Genomic DNA, 20719 nt, shown 5'->3' with positions numbered 1-20719 from the left:
TCATGGCTGCATAATATTCCACTGCACAGATGGACTGTATTTTGCCCATTCGTTTTTGGTCTCATTTATTCCTCCTGCAAACAGCGGCTAGATCACCGTCCCAGGATGCAGGCATCTGTTTTTGTGCTTTCGGCACCGAGGATGGAGCGTCGGTTTTTGCACGGGGAAGGAGACAAGCAAATGTGGGGACCGACTGTGCCCTTTTGATGGTGGTTTTGAGGTTGGGAGGCAATGCTGTCTGGGAGTCGGTTTGTGATGGGTGATTTGGGTCAGTCAGGTCCTGCGCTTCTGAAGGACGGTGGTCGGACCTCAGAGGTGGAAGGAGGCAGTGCCCACCATGCCCTGTGACCTCCCCACCACCAGGCTCATCAAAGGGGGAAGCGGCCTCTGACTCAAGACCCGAGTCATCCTTTGAATCAGAGATCAGTTTTTTCTGAGGAAGTGGCCCTGAACTCACATCCATGCCCGTTTTCCTGCATTTTGTATGCAAGATGCTGCCTCACATGGTTTGATGAGCAGAAGAGGCAGGAGGGACCCTCCCTGGAGGACCCGACCCCATGACCCTTCACCCCAACCAGCTCCGGGTCCCTCGCAGAGCACCCCCAGCCCCTGCCTGCCTGGGTCAGTGTGCAAATGAGTGTCACCTGCTGCGTGGCCCGCGAGGCCCTTTGATGTGTGGCTGACACCGCGGGACGCTGCCCAGGAAACGACTCAGGAAATGGCAGCCGGCTTAATTGAGGTGAACATGAAAGCCACTGCTGTGTTAATTGGGGCCGCTTGGCCCCCAACCGAGTCAGGACTCACATCTTTCACGCAGCAAGCTGGGCGTTAATCACCCCCGGACACCGAGCGCTCGGCCGGGGAGCCCTGGGGGGGGCCGGGTGTCATCGGCCTGGATATAAAGGAATGGGGTGCTAGCCGAGGGCGTCTGCGTATCAGATGCCAGAGGGAAGATGGGGTTTAGGGGAATCGTTATTGGGGGGCAGTTGCCTCCGGTCCCCCCACCCAGGTCGTTGGCCTGCCCTGTCGGGGCTGCCTGGGCCGCTCGGGGGCTGGGAATCAGGCTGAGGGGTGGCCAAGTCTGCAAAACGGGATTGGATGGGTGAGGCAGAGTGCAGGTCCGGAGAGTTCCAGGTGAAGGGCCGTTCAGGGGCTTGAACCCCAGGGATCCGTCCTACCCCATCCTGGAGCCCAGAGTCTGAGGTCAAGGGTTGCAGGGCTGTGCTCCCTCTGGAGGCTCCACGGGAGGGTCCCTCCGGCCTCTTCCAGTGTCTGGGGCTCCAGGGACCCTGGGCTGGTGGCCGCCTCCCTCCCATCTCTGCCTCCGTCCTCACGGGGCTGCTCCTCTGCATCTGTGTCTCCTCTTCTCATAAGGACCCCAGTCCCGTTGCATCAGGACCTCATTTCACCTCCTTAAAGAGCCATCTCCAAATCCTGACATGTGCCAAGGTCCTGTGGTCAGCGCTCCTGCCCTGTTCCAGCCTGCAGTGCCTGGTCCCCTGGGATGTGGAGGAGATGTCCTAGTTAGGTGTCTCAGGAGAGCTGATGAAAATTCATTTCAAGGGCATTGTGGTTTAGAGCGAGTCCCATGAGCAACAGACATTTTCAATATCTCATAGTAGCAATAACTTACTTTGGTTTACAACTTTCAAAGGGGAAATCTGCCTGTCTTTCTTCCTTTCCCCAGATATTATCCAGCTTTGTAATGCAAACAATGGCTCCCCTGTTGTTCTTACTGAAGCGCGGGTTACAGTGGAAGGCGACATCATGCCCTCTCTTGAAATCTCAAGCAAGCCTGTTTTAAACCAAAGACCAGAGTTAGTAAAATGATTCAAGCTGTGCATTTGTATCAAGTGAAGAACATGCAATTTTCTAAAGAGCAAATCATTGTATAAATACCTGACAATTTTCTAAACAGAAATCACACTGACGGTACACTGGGCCAAGGACTGGATGTAATACATGAGCATCTGACAGGAAGCAAGACAACGTGCTGAGTTTTTTGCCTCGTTGTCTTGGTCACATCATTCTAGTCAGCTGTCATTCCCTCTTTACCACCTCTACCCATGAAAGATCTTCAAGGTTTTCTCACAGAGGTTTTCGGGCCACTTTGAGGGCACTTTATGCTTTACTTTGCAGAGAATAACGGTTACCTCCTTCCTGCCCTGCCAGCCTGCTTTTAATCCCTATTAATGGCAAATAAGAGCTTTCAAATACTCGGCTTCCTCATAGTTAACCAAAAGCCAAGTCCTGACACAGCAAGAGCTAGACAACATCGTTAAAGTTCAGTATTCCGATGCTAAGTTGTAAAGTCGTGACAATAAATGTGGTAAACATTCCATGATGTCAAGTGGAACTAATGAAAGTGCTGCTTGGCTTTTTTTTTTTCTTCTTCAAAGATTTTATTTTTTCCTTTTTCTCCCCAAAGCCCCCCAGTACATAGCTGTATACTCTTAGCCATGGGTCCCTCCAGTTGTGGCATGTGGGACACTGCCCCAGCGTGGCTCGATGAGCAGTGCCATGTCCGCGCCCAGAACTCGCTCCAACGAAACACTGGGCCGCATGCAGCGGAGTGCGAGAACCTAACCCCTCGGCCACGGGGCCAACCCCACGAAAGTGCTGCTTGGCTTTTTGACCCCAGTTCCTGCACTTGGATGTCAAGGCAAACACAAGTCCTGGCTGTCGAATCACTAACTCTTTCCCTCAGTGTCTCAGCGAACCCCATAGAGCACTGACAGAATCAGCATGTGCTCTGGTTTTAAAGCAACGTCTGCACTCTAGACCTTTTAACAATGATTCTCTGTATGTTTTGATTCACCCAGTAATGAACACATACACCACACTGTGTCTTCCAATGATTAAATTCACAGGGAAAAGACCAAGATAGCCAATGGCAATAGAATTTGTATTTGACTGAAAATCCAATGCCTATATTTCCTCTGCAGTGAAAAGCAAGATACTGTCATCTCTACTGCCTTCAGTGTTCTTTTTTTCTTGTAATTCCTCACATAGAATTTGCAGGACCAAGCAATAATTTTTTCAGTTTAGACCACCTTAACCACTTCAACCAGAATTAGTTCTGAGTGGCCGCAGTGTCAGTCTGCATCTCTAGTGTTCCTGGAGCTAAATTTTCCAATGCAATAACCCTAAATAAAGCAAAGATATGTATATCAGTGTGGTCCTGCATGAGAGGGGTCATACAGGGAGGAGAGCAGATATTAACAAATCATGAGTGCTGTGTGCACAGGGTAAGGTGTGCTGGGTCCTACCTTATGTTGGGAGGAAAGATGGACGGGGACATAGGCAGAGGGTATATATGTTTTGTACTTTGCTGTGAGGCAAGCTTTATTGTGCAGGGAAGAACTGTGCCATCAGAAGCTGTACAGGCTGTGTGGAAGTAGCAGTTGGCTTAGGGTGGTGACCTTCATGCAGAACCAGAGGAAGCTGGCTGGAGGTTGGAGTGAGTGGGCCATTTGGATGTAAAATGATCAGATCAGAGCTGAGTCTATCTCCTGCTAACAGAGGAGGTGGCTCCCTTTGATTCACCAGGAAAAAGGTGACAGACACTCATGGAGTCTGTTTGCAAATTATTGAATAAACCTGTGTGCATAGCTTGACTTTGTGCCTTTTGTGTCCTGGTCATAAGACCCAGAAACACAGATGAATTAATGGCTGCAGTAGCTTTAGTGGCACCACTGACCTCAGGGATGGGCGTACTGGACAGCTTCAGGATATCCTTAGCCTTCTTGTTTTACACGTAGGTATAACCAGTGGTGATCACCAGGCCCAGGCATCCCAGGGCAGCCATGGATCAGCACGGATTTACCTGTTAGCTCCAATCTTACCCCATCCTAGCTCACCTCAGTCAAACCAGTTCCAATGGCAAAGGTTGATTTATTTTGAGGAAGTCTTGTAACTTGAGGGATCTGTTCAAATCTTCTAAGTATATAGAGTCTGCTCAGAAAACTGGGGTTCTCCATCCTGCCACTTGTCAGCTGTAGACCAGGCTAACACCATAGGAATCTGTGACCCTGCTGTTGCCCCCACTATGAAGATAGAAATGGCAGCTGAGCTCGCAAGGTCCGAGACTGCACTGTGACCTGCACAACTGCGGGGAGGTTTGTATGCACATCAGGACAGAGCGGCATCACTTTCAAGCGCTCAGACCAACTCGGAACAATGTCCAGTGGGGTCTTTTTGTTTTCACACCTTGTTTTTGATGGACATGTAGACATAATGTGCATGCTTGGTTTTTTACACAATGTATGGCTCAGAGGTGGAGAGACGGCCAGGCATCACATTACAAAAGCTCCACGTTTCCTTGAGCTCTAAGGCTTTCACTGCCAGGAAACACCAACAGAATGGGTTTCCTGCTCTTCCTCTTTGTCCTCAGAAAGTAGGACTCTGTTTTATTCTTGATTCTTCTGGTTTAAGATTCAGTGAGGGAAACGTTGTCCCCGTATTGGGAATACATATTGATTTATGGGATAATCCCGTACTGTGGTATAGCCAAGATTCTAAATGTGTAGTTTTAAAAATTCTAAACCAATCAGCAAATACGACAGACTTGCTAATCTTGCTGTTCACCTGTTTGCATTGCGCTTCACTGTGCCCAGAATTGTTATCAGCATGCAAGGTGTGACTCCTCCAGGCAAAGGCAGGTCACAAAGCACAGTCTAGGAATAAAAAAATATATATGTGGTAAATATTCCATTTGCACTTTTGGTATCCTCTTAATATGTTGCCTCTATGAATCATTACTGTGTTGTTTTGGTAGCAAATTTTCATTATTTAAAAAAAAATTTAATTTATGTTTTTATTTTTTATCATTTTAGTTGCAGTAACATTGGATTATAACATTATATAGCTTTCAGATGTACATCATGATATATTTCAAATTCTGTGTAGACTGCATCATGTTCAACACACAAAAATGAATTATAGTCCACCCCCTCACATGTGAACCTAATCACTCCTTTTGCCCTGCTCCAGCCCCGATTCCCCTCTGGGAACCACCAATCCAATCTCTGTTGCTAGGTATTTGTTTGTCGTTATTTTTATCTTCTGAGTGATTTCATACGGTATTTGACTTTCTCCCTCCGACTAATTTCACTCAGCATAATACCCTCAAGGACCACCCATGTTGTCACAAATGGCCGGATTTCATCATTTCTTATGGCTGAGTAGTATTCCATTGTGTATACATACCACATCTTCTTTATCCATTTGTCCCTTGATGGGCACCTAGGTTGCTTCCATGTCTTGGCTATTGTGTATAATGCTGCAATGAACATAGCAGTGCATGTATCTTTATGCCGTTGTGCTTTCAAGTTCTTTGGATAAATACCCAGCAGTGGGATAGTTGGATCATATGGTAGATCTATGCTTAATTTTTGCAAGAGGCAGAGGAAATTCCAGGCCTCAAATGCAAGGGAAATGCATGCATTTCCCACACCAAGGGCCCCCCAACCTGTGCAGGGCTGGCTGCATCCCCAGATCCCTCCCCACGTTCCCTGCTTCTGGAGGACTCTTCCCAGAGAATGGGGGCCATGAACAGCAGCCAAAGCCTGATCAAGTCAGCGGGGACTGAAGGACAGTCTGGCAGCAGAAAAGCCATGCTGGCTTCCAGGAGAGGGGCTGGGTGGGTGATGGGAGGAAGCCTGGTCTCTAGGGAAAGTTGCTTCTCTTCTCCAAAGCAGGTATGTGGAAAGTAAGATGCCTCACAGGTCAGGCCAGGGCCACATGGCACTGCTACCGCTCCGCACACTGTCACCACTGTGGCGGAGAGGGATGCTGGAGCTCATGCCGACAGAGACCCTGAGTGCCTGTGCACAAGGAAGGAGTGGAGGCACCAGGTTTTCTATGTCCCTGTGTGGCCAGGACAGCGGCACTGCTCAGGGATGTCAATGCTATAATGAAGTCTGTGCTATTTATCTGGCTACTCAGAAAGGGTTTTCAAAGCAAGAGGAAAGAGGAAATAGGGTAGGAAGGTAGGCCCGGGCCAAGCGGCCTCCATCACCTCCATGGAACCTCTCTGGAAGGGGTTTCATCGACAGCCTTTCTTTCTACTTCCTGGGCACAGAAACTGAGCAGGAACCAAATGAGAAGGAGGGTTCTGGCCTGGAATGGGGTGTAGCAGCTCCCCATTGGTTTGATCTGAAACTCCCAGGCCATGGAGACAGAGGCCAGGTATGGGGTCTTGGGTTCTTGCCTTTACGGGGGCCCCAAAGGCTTTAGACTTCCCCCTCAGCTTCCTCTGGTGCACTAGAAGGACTCCGGCATCAGGCTGAGGAAGGGAGGCTTTCTCAGAGATCAGCAGCTCTCCTCTGGAAAGGCCCCACCTCACCCCATGAGACTGACTCACAGCAGCGTGGCCCTGATGAAAGTTCACAGCTTCCAGAAACCAGCAGCCTCAAGGTGATGCTCTGAGGAGCAAGGGGCAAAGGAAAAGAGACTCTGCCTGGTTGGCTTCTGCTGGGGCTTGGGAGGGGTTGAGTGGAAGAGGCTGGGACCCCAGACTGCCTGGGCTCTAACAGACCCTCAGGGAAGTGGGGGCTCTTCCCACCCTGTGATCACGTGGCTCCTGCTACCAACAGAAAAGGTGAAGCTTGGCCAAGGCCAGCATTATTTGGGGGAGGGGACGTCACAGGGGAGGGAACGGCTAGGGAGCAGGAGCACCATCAAATTCCCTGGTCTGGGCCGAGCGTGTCTTCTGCACGTGTAGTTGCCTTATTTGGAGGCAGGAGGTCTGCTACGGCACTATTTCCAAGGTATTACTATGGAAACGCAGCGTAACCCTGAACTCTGTTATTCTGCCTGGGAGTTTTTTCTCTCAAACCAGCCAGCTTTGGGGGATTTGCATGTGTGTCTGCTGTTCCCCAGCAGGAAGCTGTTCAGTCTCCAGGAACAACTCCCATTTGATTTTGCCAGGGACACTACCTTCCAGAGGATGCTAGCCTAGGACTCCTTGGGGAGGGTAGACAGAGGGCAGACAATGACCATCAGCTGAGAGCAGGCCCAGAGCTGCACTCTACTAGTAGGAGGGTTTGTGCAGCAGCCCAGGGCAGGCAAATCCAGGGGAGACCCGGGGGGCGTAGAGGAGAAGGGGGACCCAGTTCCACCCAGGCTGATCTTTGCCACTCAGTGAAGGAGAGAGCACCAGGAAGGACTGCTGAACCCTGGGGGTAGCCATGTTCTGCTATGCCTGGACCTCTGCCAGGCTCTGGGCCTTGCAAGATGCCCAAGGGACCCCCAATCTCCACTCTGCTCGTTCTCAGGGTTACTGCGAGGCTCGATCAGGCAAGAACACTTGGTAACAGTGAAGCCTGAGCGCAGAGGAAAGGAATAACATTTACTGAGCACCCACACTGGGCCCAAGACCTCCTTTCAAGCTCACAAATAATCCTATAACCGGATCAAAACAAGCCCATTTTGCAAATCAGTTCACTGAGGCTCAGAACCTTTCCTGGTGCCCTGAGCCCCTGGACACTGGCTGGGGAAGAGAAGGAAGAGGAGAGGGGTCTTTGGGGAAGGACTGGACCTGGTGGGACCACCCCAGCCACCTCCCACTCTGGTCACATGGGAGTCAGAGCAGGGGCACAAAAATCAAGACCAGCACCAATTTTTTCCATTTATGGTCAAGGCCCCAGAGCAAGAGTGGGGTCCCCGAATTGCCCTTCACTTGGCTCCCCTTTCTCAGCCTGCTCTCTGCAAGAGCATCTCTGTGTAGAAAGTGGAACCGAGCTGAGTCCTTCCTTGGACTGTGGCGCACGAGGAGTGTGTGCAGCCAGCAACCCCTCCTGGCATGCTCTTTGCTTCCCAGCAGCTGGAAGGACAGCCAGGGGAAGAGACACACGCTCTGCTACTGCTTCTCAGCACCTGCCCCCTGGCTGGAAGCCTCCTGGGGCAGCCCCAGACCACACAAGCAGGCCACCCTATCCCTGTAGTGGGTCCTGCCCTGTGGCTTGAAGAGGAGCATGCAGATTGTAGCCCACAGACCACTGGAAGGATGGAGACAACATTCAGGGCTGGTGACCACCTCAGCCCTGACCTGAATCCTTCCCTCACCCCTAATTTTAGGCTGGGTCCTGAAGCCCTTGAATCTTCTGGGGTACTCTCGCTTTGCCCCAGCTCCTCATCTCTGAAACCACAAAGTGGACACCAACTGGCAAACCCACTGCCTACCTGTGGCGTGGGTGGCTCAACTTTCTGCTTCTTCTGGTTCTGTTTGTTGGTCCTGGGATAGAACATGAGCATCTCCAGCCACCTGGGGAGAGAAGAGAGGACCGAATCAGACCCCTGCTCTCAGGAACTAGGACCATTTCTTTTTGGGTGGTCCAGGCACCAGGCTCAACACTTCCGGACTGGAGGCACCCACCCAGTGGCCAGGCCTTTGGACACCCAAGCAGGGCAGAGCACTGCCCAGATTAGAGCCTGCCACTGCTGGGGCAGGAAGTGCCAGCAGCACAGCCTAGGACAAGCACTGTGCCAGGGTGGAAATGTTCACTCTCTTGATTGTGCTGATGTTTTCAAAGGGGTATAAATTGTCAAAAGGTATCAAATTATGCATTTCAAATATGGACCCTTTATTATATGTCCAGTCCGTATTAATTAGAAGAGCTATAAATAAAACAAATAAGGTGTTGGCTTGACTTCTGGCTTCTGGTCCATGATGTTAGGAGCCTGGAAGTCTCCACTCCATCCCCAAACACTAAACAGCTGAACAAACTGAAAAGGCTCCAGCTGTTCTTAGGTTCATAAGAGCAGTGAGGTCATAGGGCAAATTGCCGCCCCCAGATTGGGGAGACTCACAGGTGAACGCAGAGAATCACAACTGAGCCCCCAAGGGGACCAGTGCTGGGGCAGGGAAGCCTAACCTGTAATGGACAATCTGCAGGAGGCCCAGTGTGGACAAGTGTGGACCCTCAGAGAGTTAAAACTCCAGGAGGACCTGGTCACAGGGGCCCAAACTTTTGTGAGTTTTGCCTCCAGCAGCTGGACCTGCTTCTTACAGTGAATGTCTGAGAAAAAAATATTGTGCTTCTCACAGAGGAAAGAAAAAATGAACAATTTTGAAATATGCTAGAGCATTCTGTTCTTAAAAAGTCTGCTCTAAGGAGAAACTATTTTACTAGAACCTGATGTGCTAAGGTTTGATCAGGGACACACCTACCTGTGGGGACTCCAGCCCACTTCAGCCATCCCGCCCTGCCTACGTGGAGGACGCAGAGCACACGTGACGTTCTCTAAGCACATGGATGTGATCTCTTCTGATGCCTCTGGGAAGGAATTGGGTCCAAAGTTACCAGAAATGAAAGGAGAACGAACATTTATTGAGTATCCACTAAACGTCAAGTAGTTTATTAAAATGTCACCCCGTCAGATCCTCTCAACGCTGCATTTATAAACACTGTACATCTTTTTCAGAGAATACATTTAGTGAGATATTAATTCTTTCAATGTCAAACAATTCTAGTTTTCATTTCTTCGAAATTATCTAATTTTGAAGTTTGATATTTCATGTACTACTCCTTCAGTTATATACTCTAAGCATTTTGTGATCACCAGAAATTGCCCAGTTTTTTTTTTTATTGTGGTAAGAACCCTTACCCTATGGTCGGCCCACTTAACCAAGTCATAAGCGCACACTGCAGTACCAGGAACTCTGGGCACAGGGCTGTGAGCAGCTCTCTAGAACTTACTCATCTTGCACGACTGAAACTTTGTGCCTGTCGGACAGCAGCTCCCTCTTTCCTCTTCCCCCAGCTCCTGTCAATCATCATTCTCCTCTGTTTCTGTGAGTTTGACATTTTTTTCTTCTTTTTTGGTTTGGGGGGGAATTTTTCCAGTTTTAATAGGGCATCACTGCCAAATAAACGTGTTATCTCTTTACAATGACATGATTTGATACATTGCAAAAGGATTCCCCTCATCAGGATAAATAACATATCCGTCACCACACAGGTTTCTCTTTTCTTCTCTTTCTTTTTCTTGCGAGCATATTTAAGTTCTCTCTTCGCAAATTTCAATGACACAATGCAGTGTTGTCAACTATAGTGAGTTGAACCGTTTCAGATAGCTCGCATAAGTGGAATCACACAATATTTGTCCTTCTGTGACTGGCTTATTTCACTCAGCACAATCCAGCGATCCCACTTTGGGGTATATATCCACCAGAATTGACATCAGAATCTCAAAGAGACATCTGCATTCTTGTGTTGACTGCAGCCTTGTTCACAAGAGCCAAGATATGGAAACAGCTTAGTGTCCATCGACAGATGAATAGATAAAGATAATGCCAAGAAATATTACTCAGCCTGAAAAGAGAAGGGTATTTTGCATATGCAACAACATAAAGACATTTATTTGACAAGAGACTGCAGACTTCTGTTTGGGCCAAATGGAGTGAGCCCCATGCAGCCTCTCTCTCTCAGATGACAAATGAAACTCTGGCCAGAGAACAAATAACTGCCATCTGATTTTCTAAATTCACCAAGTGAACAACTCCCAGTAACTTGAATCCTGATACTGACCAGGTCTGAGACAGGTTCTGTTGGGGTTTTTACATAAAACAATATTTATATATTACAAATGCTTTAAAAATATACGCAAAATAAATTTGAAAATATGCACCAAAATACGGGCAGAGCTTAATAAATGGTTATAAGGCAGTCCCCCTATTGACCACCACCAAGGTCATTCCCATCCTCTGTGACATTTGTTCAGTCTTAGTTGTACAGGAGACTGCAAATTAGAACTTCCTGTGTCCCTATGTTACTGTCTGTCTAGGCATTTCATTGTGTGGAGTTCGTCAATGTCTCTGGAATGAATCATGAGAAGAATATTATTTATCGTATTATGTAAAGAATGACACTGAAATGAGTCTGACCGAGTTGGTGTGAACGTTATGCAGCATTTTAAACGCCCTTTTCCCTCAGCAGTGCTATCTGGGGCAGAAGGAACGGGCAGAGCAGCTGAGGGGATTTGGAATTAGAGAGGAGCAGGAGGAAGACAAAACTTCTCCAGTAATCTTTGCAATTTAACCACCACATTGGCATTCTCACAGCGTGAAATCAAATATGATTTTATGTTCATTCCAGGATTGCTAGCACATCGTTTCATAAAATGTGCAGGGTTATTGTTTCCTTTCCCGTCATCTGTATTTGAGAGCCCCAACTCACCTCAGACAAAGGTCCATACTGAATTATTCTGTGTCTTCTATTAAAAAAAGGATTCTTTGATACAGTGCAGAAAAATATGTACTTTGATGAGCACGAAATTTGAAGAGAAGGAGCATCTAAAACTTAAGAGGAAAAGGAAGAATTAGAAAAAATAATTGAATTATCTGAAAAACACAAATAATATCAGCTTTCATAAGTCACTGTAAAATATAGAAATAAATGACTAATGACATACTACTTATAAATAGCTACTAAAATTAGGACATTTTTAGAGCTAACGCATTTATTATATATTCCATCACGAATAAGTTGGGAGGCCATAGTAATGAGCCAGGACCCCCGACCTCTGCAGGGAGCCCTCACCCAACCCCAGAAACTGTCTCAGACACTCTCAAGGCATCATGGGTCAGAATCATTCCTTCCTATAGGGAAGGTGTGGAGCCAGTGGTGAATGGAGGGATTGGGAAGCTGGATATGGGAGAAGAACCCGGGGCTCAGGGGCCCTTCACAGAGCAGGAAAGTGCAGGGAGGAGCTCCCCCTGGTGGCTGTTGGGTGATGCTGCTTGACCCAGGTCAGAGCTTTCCCTGGGCTGTGCTGTTTACGTCTGAAGGACCACGCTGATGCACACTGCCCACCATGGGCTAGAGGATCAATGAGTCCCGTTTCAGTGGGTCCAGTAACTTCATTTTCCTCTCCCGCAGTGTGTCAAGTCTCCACCGCTAGAAGCTCACAAGCTCTGTCTGCGCTTGGGGCGTCTGGCATGTGGCTCAGTGCGTCTTCATATCTGCTGTCCCCCAATTCTGTGTTCACCATCGCCCAGAGATTTCAGTCATCTAGTCTCAGCCCAGATGCCCCCTGGGGTCAAGGTGAATGTTTCTGCATATAACACGGATGGTACTTGCACCTATGCTCTGCTCAAGTGATACCGTTCCTGATGGTTTGGGTTTCATTATTTTCCTAGAATCGGAAAATGAAATTGCCCTACATCCTCTCTTCTTTTTCTCTCTCTCTATATGTAACATATAATATACAACATATATAAGATGCAACATGTAACACATAATATGCAATATGTAGCATTTCATACATTATAATGCATTTTACATACGAAGTTCTCTCCATATAATACATTACATATATTTATGTTTTTATATGTAATTTTATAATACGCATATTAGTTTAAAATAAATATAAATTCCTTACTTTATATGACTGTTTGATGTAGCTAATATATTTTTAATCAAGTTCTGTAGTTTTACTCAGTGTGAGGGCCGATAGAACAGGAACGTTACTACAATGGAACCTCCTCCCTATGTTAGGGCTCTTCTCCCATTGCTGTACTAAAAACTCTCATAGCCTGTGACTGTAAGGTACTGGGCCCTAATCAAGATTTTTTTAAGAGCTCCATGGAATTATTGAGTGTTAGGTGTCTAGGATCTGAATCCAAAAGAACAGATGTTTATCCAGCACTTTCCCAACCAAGGAACCACAGGGAAGAGCAGGAGACGTTGTGGATTGACCTGAGGGAGGTGAGCACTGAATGAGATGGCATTGAATGTGGAGATCACTGTGGGTGGTATTGATGGATACCTGTGCAGTATTGTCATCCAGTCCGTGAACATGGCTGCCCTTTCACTTATTTAAATTCGTTTTTTTCAGTAATGTTTGTATTTTTCAGTTTACAGCCTTTTCTATTTTATTTTTGATGCTTTTGGAAATGGAACTGCTTTCCTAATATCCTCTTAATCTTGTTCTTTGTTGTTAATTAGAAAACCAACTGATTTTTGTAGAGTATTACTACCCTTAAGTCCCGTAGGAGATACCAGATAGAACCCATTAGGGTTATGATAGGAGTTGGTTTTCCTATCTTGAAACAGTAGGATAACAAGTATTGAGGCAGGTGGGAATATGAAAATGAAGCACTGCCATCCATGAGCAGTACAATGAGTAACCCTGGATCCACCTCTAAAGGCATTGAGGAAAAGTAGGGATTTTCCTGAAGGTTTAGTGGAGGCCAGAGAATAGCTATCACAAAGTACACCTGAGAGCAAAGCTTCTTCAAAATCCCCTTCGAGTAGCTCTGTCTTCCTAGATTTCCATTCCTTTTGGCAGCTGCCCCAACTCTCTCTTCTCCCTCTCTGCTCATTTTCCCCAGTCAAGCTCATTTCTCTCTGCATCTTTCTTCTCCAAACCCCCTCAGCTTGCATATCCACCCAGTGATAAATACCAAGCCCCACCTTGTGGTCATCCACTCCTCTGCAGCTTCTCAAGGTTGCCCCAGGACTCTGAAGCACCAGCATTCTTTCCATCTAGCATCACTTTGGAACGTGGTTAGTGACATAACTCATCGGTGAACAACATGGGCTCTAAATTCTGACTTCATCTTCACAAACCGGGTGACCTCAAACGATATCCTTCCTCTGGAGCTGTTTTCCAATCTATAAAATAAGGGTAATATAAGTACGTGGCCAGCATGATTGCCGTGAGTATTAAATGCGATGATGCCTGCAAAATACCGGTCTGTAGTGACTGTGCAGTAACTGTTAGCCATCAGTACTATTATTCATCTGCTGGAAAATTCTATGAGGTCAGTAGGGCAGTGGTTCCTGTTTTGATATGAACAAAGCAAGGACCCCAGTGGTGAATTGATTTGCTCAAGGTTGTACAAGACAGGCAGCCAAGCCAGAGGTCAAATCCCATCCCTTGAGTCGAGAGCCTTTGGATTTCTGCCCAATTTCTTGAGGTCAAGACCTGACAAGCAAGTGCTGGTGAATGGGGTCCCCCACAGCTTGGATGCTGTTTAAGAATTCTGAGGAGAGGCGATACCCCTTCCTGGCTTCAGTTTTCAGTGCCAACATTAAATTATGATGATGTATGACATGAGATTGTGTCCCCTGCTGGCCCCTGAAAGTTGCATTTCTTCTGAGGGCGACTACAGAGGATCCATTTTGCTGTTCTCAGTAGGTCTGGAGTGACCTACTCTAGTCCCTCTGCTTGGGACACAAAGCTCATTGCCCTCATGAGCCATTTCTCACAGCAGCCACTCAGGGACTTCCTACATACTTCTAGTTTGCCTGGATGGTGCCCTCCATTGGGGTGTCATCACTTCATTAAAATACAGAATTAAAGTTTGTCACTGGACACCCAGCCAGCTGTCAGGATCCCCCCCTCCTCCTGCCAATGTCACACACTTGGTACTTCCCAGTATAGTGTGGTGTTTATGGAATTCTGGAGTCAGACAGATATGAGTTCAAGGTCTAGGTGTGACACTAAATGTGGACTTGGTTCAATTTTTCAGCCTCTCTGAATCTCCATTTCTTCATCAGTAAAATGGGTATTTGGATAATGAAAAGCAGGCAGTTAATACTTCCTCGGACTCTGGCAGTTCATGAGACTGTGTCAGTGAGCTATGACTACACTAATGTCACATAACAGATAACCATAAACCTTAGGGGCACATGACAATCAGCAATCCACAGAAGAACAAATGTAAGTAGCCAACCCAAATGTGGACAGACTTCCCTGCATTAGTAAACAAAGCATCTCCAATTAAAGAAAACCCAAGATACCATTTTTCATCTATACTTAATGGGAACTCTTTAAAAGATAGACTTTACTTTTTAGAACAGTTTTGAGATTGATAGAAAATTTAAGAAAGACAGCACAGAGAGTTCCCATACACCTCTGTTCTGATTTGCTATTACTAGCATCTTACCTCAATCGGGGATATTGGTTACAACAGATGAAATTATACAGGTCCATTGTTATTAACTAGATGTATGACTGTTGATGTTGACCTTGATCGCCTGGCTAAGGTAGTGCTTGTCCGTTTTCTCCACTGCAACGTTACTGCCCCCTCTTTCCATACTGTGCACTTTAGGAAGGAATTCCATGCACAGGTCTCTCCCTGGTTGATGCCCCCTCAGCTCTCAGGATCAGGGCAGAAAAAGGAAGATGTGCACAGCTGACTCTCTCCCAGTTCAGGCCTCATCCTGATGCAGTACCACGTGACCTATATAGTGAGGGGTATGTCTTCAATAGCAAATATTTACTGAATACCTACCTGGTGTTGAGTCTGGTGGTTGGCAGTGGAATGCCAGGCTGTGCTAGACAGCCTCATCCCTGCTCAGGGAGCTTGCCCTGAAGTAGGAACATTAGGGTGGGAGGCATACTTGGGGCCATCCTTCCCCAACTTCACCACTGGAGACAGGGAGGCCAGAGAGGACACTGCTGCACTCATGGGTCTGTGATGGGATGAGCGTTGGTGGGATGATAGGAGAGCAGGGAATCAGAGGCAACACGAGAGCTGAGGGCACCTGGGAATGACGTCAAGAGTCCTCGGGTTTAGGCGAAGATGTAGAAAAGTCCATGAAACGATATAAACAGAGGAAGATGGAGATAAACAACATGACCTGGGAGAAGTGAACTACCAGGGAAATGAGATTAGAATTCAGGAATTACGAGACCCTGGCAGGGCAAGTGCCTTAGGAATCCCAGAAGATGTGCTTTGGTTTGTCAGGTGGAGGGGCTTGGTCATCGGTTGAATGTGATCTACTGAGGCTGCTGGAAAGGAAGACAGGGAGAGGCCACATGTCAGCAGGGTGAGAAGTGAAGGGTGGGTGAGAGAGTTGACAGAGGGAGGACAGATTCCCCTCCAGGAAACCTTGCATGGGAAGTGTAAGATGGAGGAGTCCAAATCTGGATGTCCTTCACTGTGTGTCATAAAAATAGAATAATGTTAATTTGTAGATTTTTGTCACAGGAGAAGATAAATTCAAAGCTTATAGATTGATTACCCTTTAAAACATTAACTGTTTATGTCCAACAAAGGAAATTTGCTTCTTTGGCCCCAGCTTGGTCCCATAAAAGTACTATACTCAAAAACATTCTTTACCACCTTACTGGTCTCCTCAGTAAGATGAGTTGAATAACATTTGGACTCAAGTTTAGACTCTAGTGTGTGAGATTCATGTGTTTAACTTTGTGAAAATTGGTCTCTGACACGTTGGGAGCTTATTTCCTGAGATGTCTGAGAGGATCCTTCCATCTAATCTACTGACCCTGTGGTGACTGAGGACTGGAATCTTCAAGCTCAGGAATTACTGTTCTTGAGTCCTGAGGTGATTCCCAGGAGCTACGAAAACTTTCCTTTTCTGACCCTGTATTTTTCTAGAAATTCACCACCCCCACACACTTTTTTGTTACAAGGGGCTGAAAATGATTTCAGGGGCATTAGCTGACTGGTGTCTACGTGATGAGAACATAACAGAGGTAGTAGAATTTTGGAGAAAGCGTTCTTGGTGGGATATTACAGGAAGGAAAGGAAAGGAAAGGGTCGAGTATGATTATGGAGACTCTAATCTTCAGTGACTGAAAGCATTGCAGACAGGGAGCTGGGTGGACCCACGCCACGTGGGGCCTCGGCATCATTCTGCAGTTGTGCCTTTATGTAAGTCACTATCACTCTCACTGGCTTGGATTCAACAGGTTGCTTGGTTGACACTCCTGAAATGAAAAACCAACGATTGTCTTAGTATAAGCATATTCTCAGATACTAGACTCATCTCATTGCGATGAAATGGATTTTCCTAAAGACTTCCTCAGAGCATTGAGGTAAATGTCTGAAACCAAGAAATGTCAAAAATAGGAAGGGGCTCATGATACAGGCCCCCAGGTTCTGAATCTAAACTCTACCTTCTAGAATGGACTCCTGCCCGTTAGCTGTGATTAGCGAGGCGCCAATAATACCAGCTCTAGCATCAGGGGCACTTCTACTAGCCTTCTTAAATACTTTTTCACAAATTTATTTTACATCCATTATCTTACTTAATCTTTACACCACTCCTAAGATTTAAACATTATTACCCCCTACAGTTTAGAGATGAAGAAACTGAAAACAAGCTAGAATAATTGGCCAAAGATCAAACAGCCAGGAAATGGTAGCACAGGAGTCTGCAGTACTCTGAAAGGTTGTCTGACATCAAGTCAGCTCCTTTTTTTCTCAATGATGCTGCTCCTCTTAATCTGTTTCAAAGAGCACTGGAATTCCTCGGTGCTTCAGGGACCACTGAGCAGCAGCGCCTCGGGGCCCTCACTCTGGTTTCAACAAGAGGACATCTATTATACACATAATAGATTTGAAGTTTTGTTTGAAAAATTTCCCAGACACTCTATTATCCCATGATGTCTCCTAAAGCTGTTACGAGCTGCACCAGCAACTTCTTGAAGTCAGAGACCTTGACTTCTTTCTTTGGTCTCACAACAGTGTGCAACCCTGCCTGACCTGTGAGCCAGCCTGTGGAAGGAGGAGCAGATGGGAATCACTGCCCTTGGGATGTGCTCTGGGATCCCCCATCTAGGTATCTCCCATGACCCCTGGTGGCCTCGCTGCCTGTTTCTCACCGAAGTCAGTCGAAGGAGCTGCAGCCTTCTTGCTGCCATCACAATGCATGGAGCTCTCCCCCAGGAGGGAAGCAACGTCTTCTCCGAAGTCAGTCGAAGGATCTGCAGCCTTCTCGCTGCCATCACAATGCATGGAGCTCTCCCCCAGGAGGGAAGCAACGTCTTCTCCGAGGTCAGTCGAAGGATCTGCAGCCTTCTCGCTGCCATCACAATGCATGGAGCTCTCCCCCAGGAGGGAAGCAATGTCTTCTCCGAGGTCAGTCGAAGGATCTGCAGCCTTCTCGCTGCCATCACAATGCATGGAGCTCTCCCCCAGGAGGGAAGCAATGTCTTCTCCGAAGTCAGTTGAAGGATCTGCAGCCTTCTCGCTGCCATCACAATGCATGGAGCTCTCCCCCAGGAGGGAAGCAATGTCTTCTCCGAAGTCAGTTGAAGGATCTGCAGCCTTCTCGCTGCCATCACAATGCATGGAGCTCTCCCCCAGGAGGGAAGCAATGTCTTCTCCGAAGTCAGTCGAAGGATCTGCAGCCTTCTCGCTGCCATCACAATGCATGGAGCTCTCCCCCAGGAGGGAAGCAATGTCTTCTCCGAAGTCAGTCGAAGGATCTGCAGCCTTCTCGCTGCCATCACAATGCATGGAGCTCTCCCCCAGGAGGGAAGCAATGTCTTCTCCAAAGATCTGGAGGCAATTCTCAATCAAAAATTGCACAAGAGAAATCTGCAACACAAAAGGGTAAAAACGGGGTGTTCTTTTCAATATGGCATAGTTATAAATCACATTTCATACATGAATCTTGGCTCTAACAAAAATTTTGGAAGAATACTAAGAAAAATTCAGAGAACCAGTTTTCTCTAAGAAGGAACTGTGATACTTTCGTGAGTACTTTGGGCACAGGTTTTAAAATACTTTTCATCAGTGGACTAAAGGCATAATTTGTGGTCTAGTTTAAAAGCTAACATTTTTATATCAATGGTTACATCTTGAAAACAAAGGCAATTTTCAAATGTAACCCACATAGGATGTTTGGGGGAAGATGTATAGTCTCTTATGAAATTTTATCTATTCATTTTCATTAAACATTTTTTCCAGTTTTGTTGAGATATAATAGACATATCGCATCTTAGGAAAATTTATAAAGCACCCAATAGACATGGATACGTGAAATTCATTTGTAAGTTTAGGTGCTGCTTAAACTTGGGCAGCAGAGATTTCTGTGGGTTTTTGTGAGGGAAGAAAGCAGCTGGAGAGACACCATTCAGTTTGTCTGGCTGCAGCCCCTCCTCTTGCATTGCCTGCCTCACCCTTACTTTCTGGGAAACTCTCTTGGGAAACAGCTATGATCTTATTGGGCATGTTGTAGCTCTGATAGGATATTCTGGAATCTTTTACTAGTTTCCTCACCCTATAGCAGAGGCAAAATAGTAGCCAAGTATTTTTCTGAATGAGCCACAGCTGGCAGAGGAAGGCCAAAGTGTGTGGAGCCATGGGTGCTCATATTGCCCAAGCTGCCTAGGATGTGCCAGTAATGACCTGAGGAGCTGGGTGTTGTCGCCATCGTGTGATGAAGAAACCATGGCTTGGAAACTTTGCCCAGGGTTACACATCCCTCAGTGATTAGGTTGAGAGTTGAAACTTGGCTTGTCACACTCCAAAGCCCAGGTTCTTTTCTGTCATATCTGGCCACTTCTCTCTCTGCTGTTCAGTAGGTCCAGAGTTTAGTCTCATGGACAGGAAGGGAGGAGAGACTCAACTGCTCACAGTTCCCCCTTAACAACCCTCCTTCCCATCCCCACAGAGGAGGATAAATGACTCTGCCACTCAACGGATACACTTTCAAAAACTGGTCTGTCAGAGTTAACACCGTCCATTTTGGGTTCCAAGTGGGGACTCTGACCCCTAGGGCACGCAAATGAGAGCTTTCATTACCTTTCTTGTGATGTCACTTTCTAATTCTGCGCTGCAGGCATTGGGCAAACAAAGAATGATTGGGGCTATGAAGGTGGCTAAGTTGTAAGCTGTCATCTGATTGACGGACGAATGCTGCTGAATGTTGTGCAGCACTCCAAAAAGATAGCGCAGGAGCTCTGCATTGGCTCTGGGCAGCTCATCCAAAAGCCTAAAGACACAAAAATGGACCTTTAAAGACAGCACGTCATTTTGCTCAGGAAGTTGGAAATACAGAGAAAGGGAGCAGAGGACTTCTTTGTAGAGCAGGCACAAAGCCCAGTGAACATGCACGAGAATGCAGAAATGGCCCTCCCAAACATGCTGCCTGAAACATTTCCCTGAAACGCCTAGAACGTGTTCTCATTCGGGCACATCTTATTAACATCGAATTTAATCTAAATATATTTTAAAACTCTGAAACATTGCAGAAACTCTTCAATTAAAGTTCACAAAAGCTCATTGATTAAATTAAACAGCGATGAAATTTCAAAGGCTCCCTTTGTTTTGAAGGTAGCAATATAGGAACACTGTCTCAGGGTAAGAGCCCAGCAAAGTTCCAGGCAAAAATGTTTCATTGAGTTCAGTTCCTGAACCAGATAAGAACTTCTCTGGCTAGTTAAGTGTTTGACAAAGGTAAGACCATATCCCTGGCAGATTGGTCCTTTAGCATCTCTCTTGGACCAAAGGATTTCATCTGCTCTCAGTTTCATATTGTCAAATAAAAATGGCAAGTAATAGGATATATTGGAATATATGAGGAAGCCATTTTGGTGTAAACCTAATTCGGGCCTGACCTTGTCTTTCCAAAAGGGCCTGACCGAGGCCATTGAGCATGCATTGTATATCTGCTTTAGAGATTCCCTATGGCAAGAGCAAAAGGCCCTTGAGATAAAGGTGCAACTTCCCTCCCCCTGCCAACGTTGGTGTCTCCTTAAGGATTAAGCATCTTTCCTTAGGCTAGAAACTGATTACTGCGCTCACCTGTGACCGCCCAGCTTGAGACAATAGACTTGCCTCCTGCTGCGCCCTTGGAGATAGCAGACCCACTACCTGCTGTGTCCATCAAGTGCTGTGCCGACAGGGCACTCTTGTGGCTATTGTGGGAGGGACATTTCAATCATGTGAAACACCCTCTTTGAGGGTATATAACCACCCTATGTACCCCCACTTCTTTGGAGTGCTCTGTTC

At 46.7% G+C, this 20719-nt stretch overlaps 1 protein-coding gene and 1 long non-coding RNA gene across 2 annotated transcripts in view; both read right to left on the bottom strand.

The window, feature by feature from the left end:
* Positions 1–1684: 1684 nt before the first annotated feature.
* Positions 1685–6422, bottom strand: LOC139042523 (uncharacterized). The gene is made up of 3 exons (XR_011499317.1): positions 5209–6422; positions 4588–4676; positions 1685–1795 (listed from the first exon to the last, which is right to left on the bottom strand). It is a non-coding gene; the product is annotated as an uncharacterized lncRNA (long non-coding RNA).
* Positions 6423–8211: 1789 nt separating this feature from the next.
* LOC123284006 (rho GTPase-activating protein 20-like) overlaps positions 8212–20719 on the bottom strand; it is a gene marked incomplete at its 5' end in the record, with an annotated part of 37816 nt that continues 25308 nt past the window's right edge. Inside the window, 7 exons of the mRNA XM_070500820.1 lie at positions 8212–8266; positions 9173–10316; positions 11181–11302; positions 13419–13619; positions 15245–16686; positions 17584–18301; positions 19511–19700. Of these exons, the coding sequence (XP_070356921.1) occupies positions 16538–16686; positions 17584–18301; positions 19511–19700 (1057 nt within the window). The remainder of the gene's footprint in view (positions 8267–9172; positions 10317–11180; positions 11303–13418; positions 13620–15244; positions 16687–17583; positions 18302–19510; positions 19701–20719) is intronic.

Source organism: Equus asinus, chromosome 29, assembly GCF_041296235.1.
Source record: "Equus asinus isolate D_3611 breed Donkey chromosome 29, EquAss-T2T_v2, whole genome shotgun sequence".
Lineage (NCBI taxonomy): Eukaryota > Metazoa > Chordata > Mammalia > Perissodactyla > Equidae > Equus > Equus asinus.
This window is presented reverse-complemented; position numbering and strand designations above follow the sequence as displayed.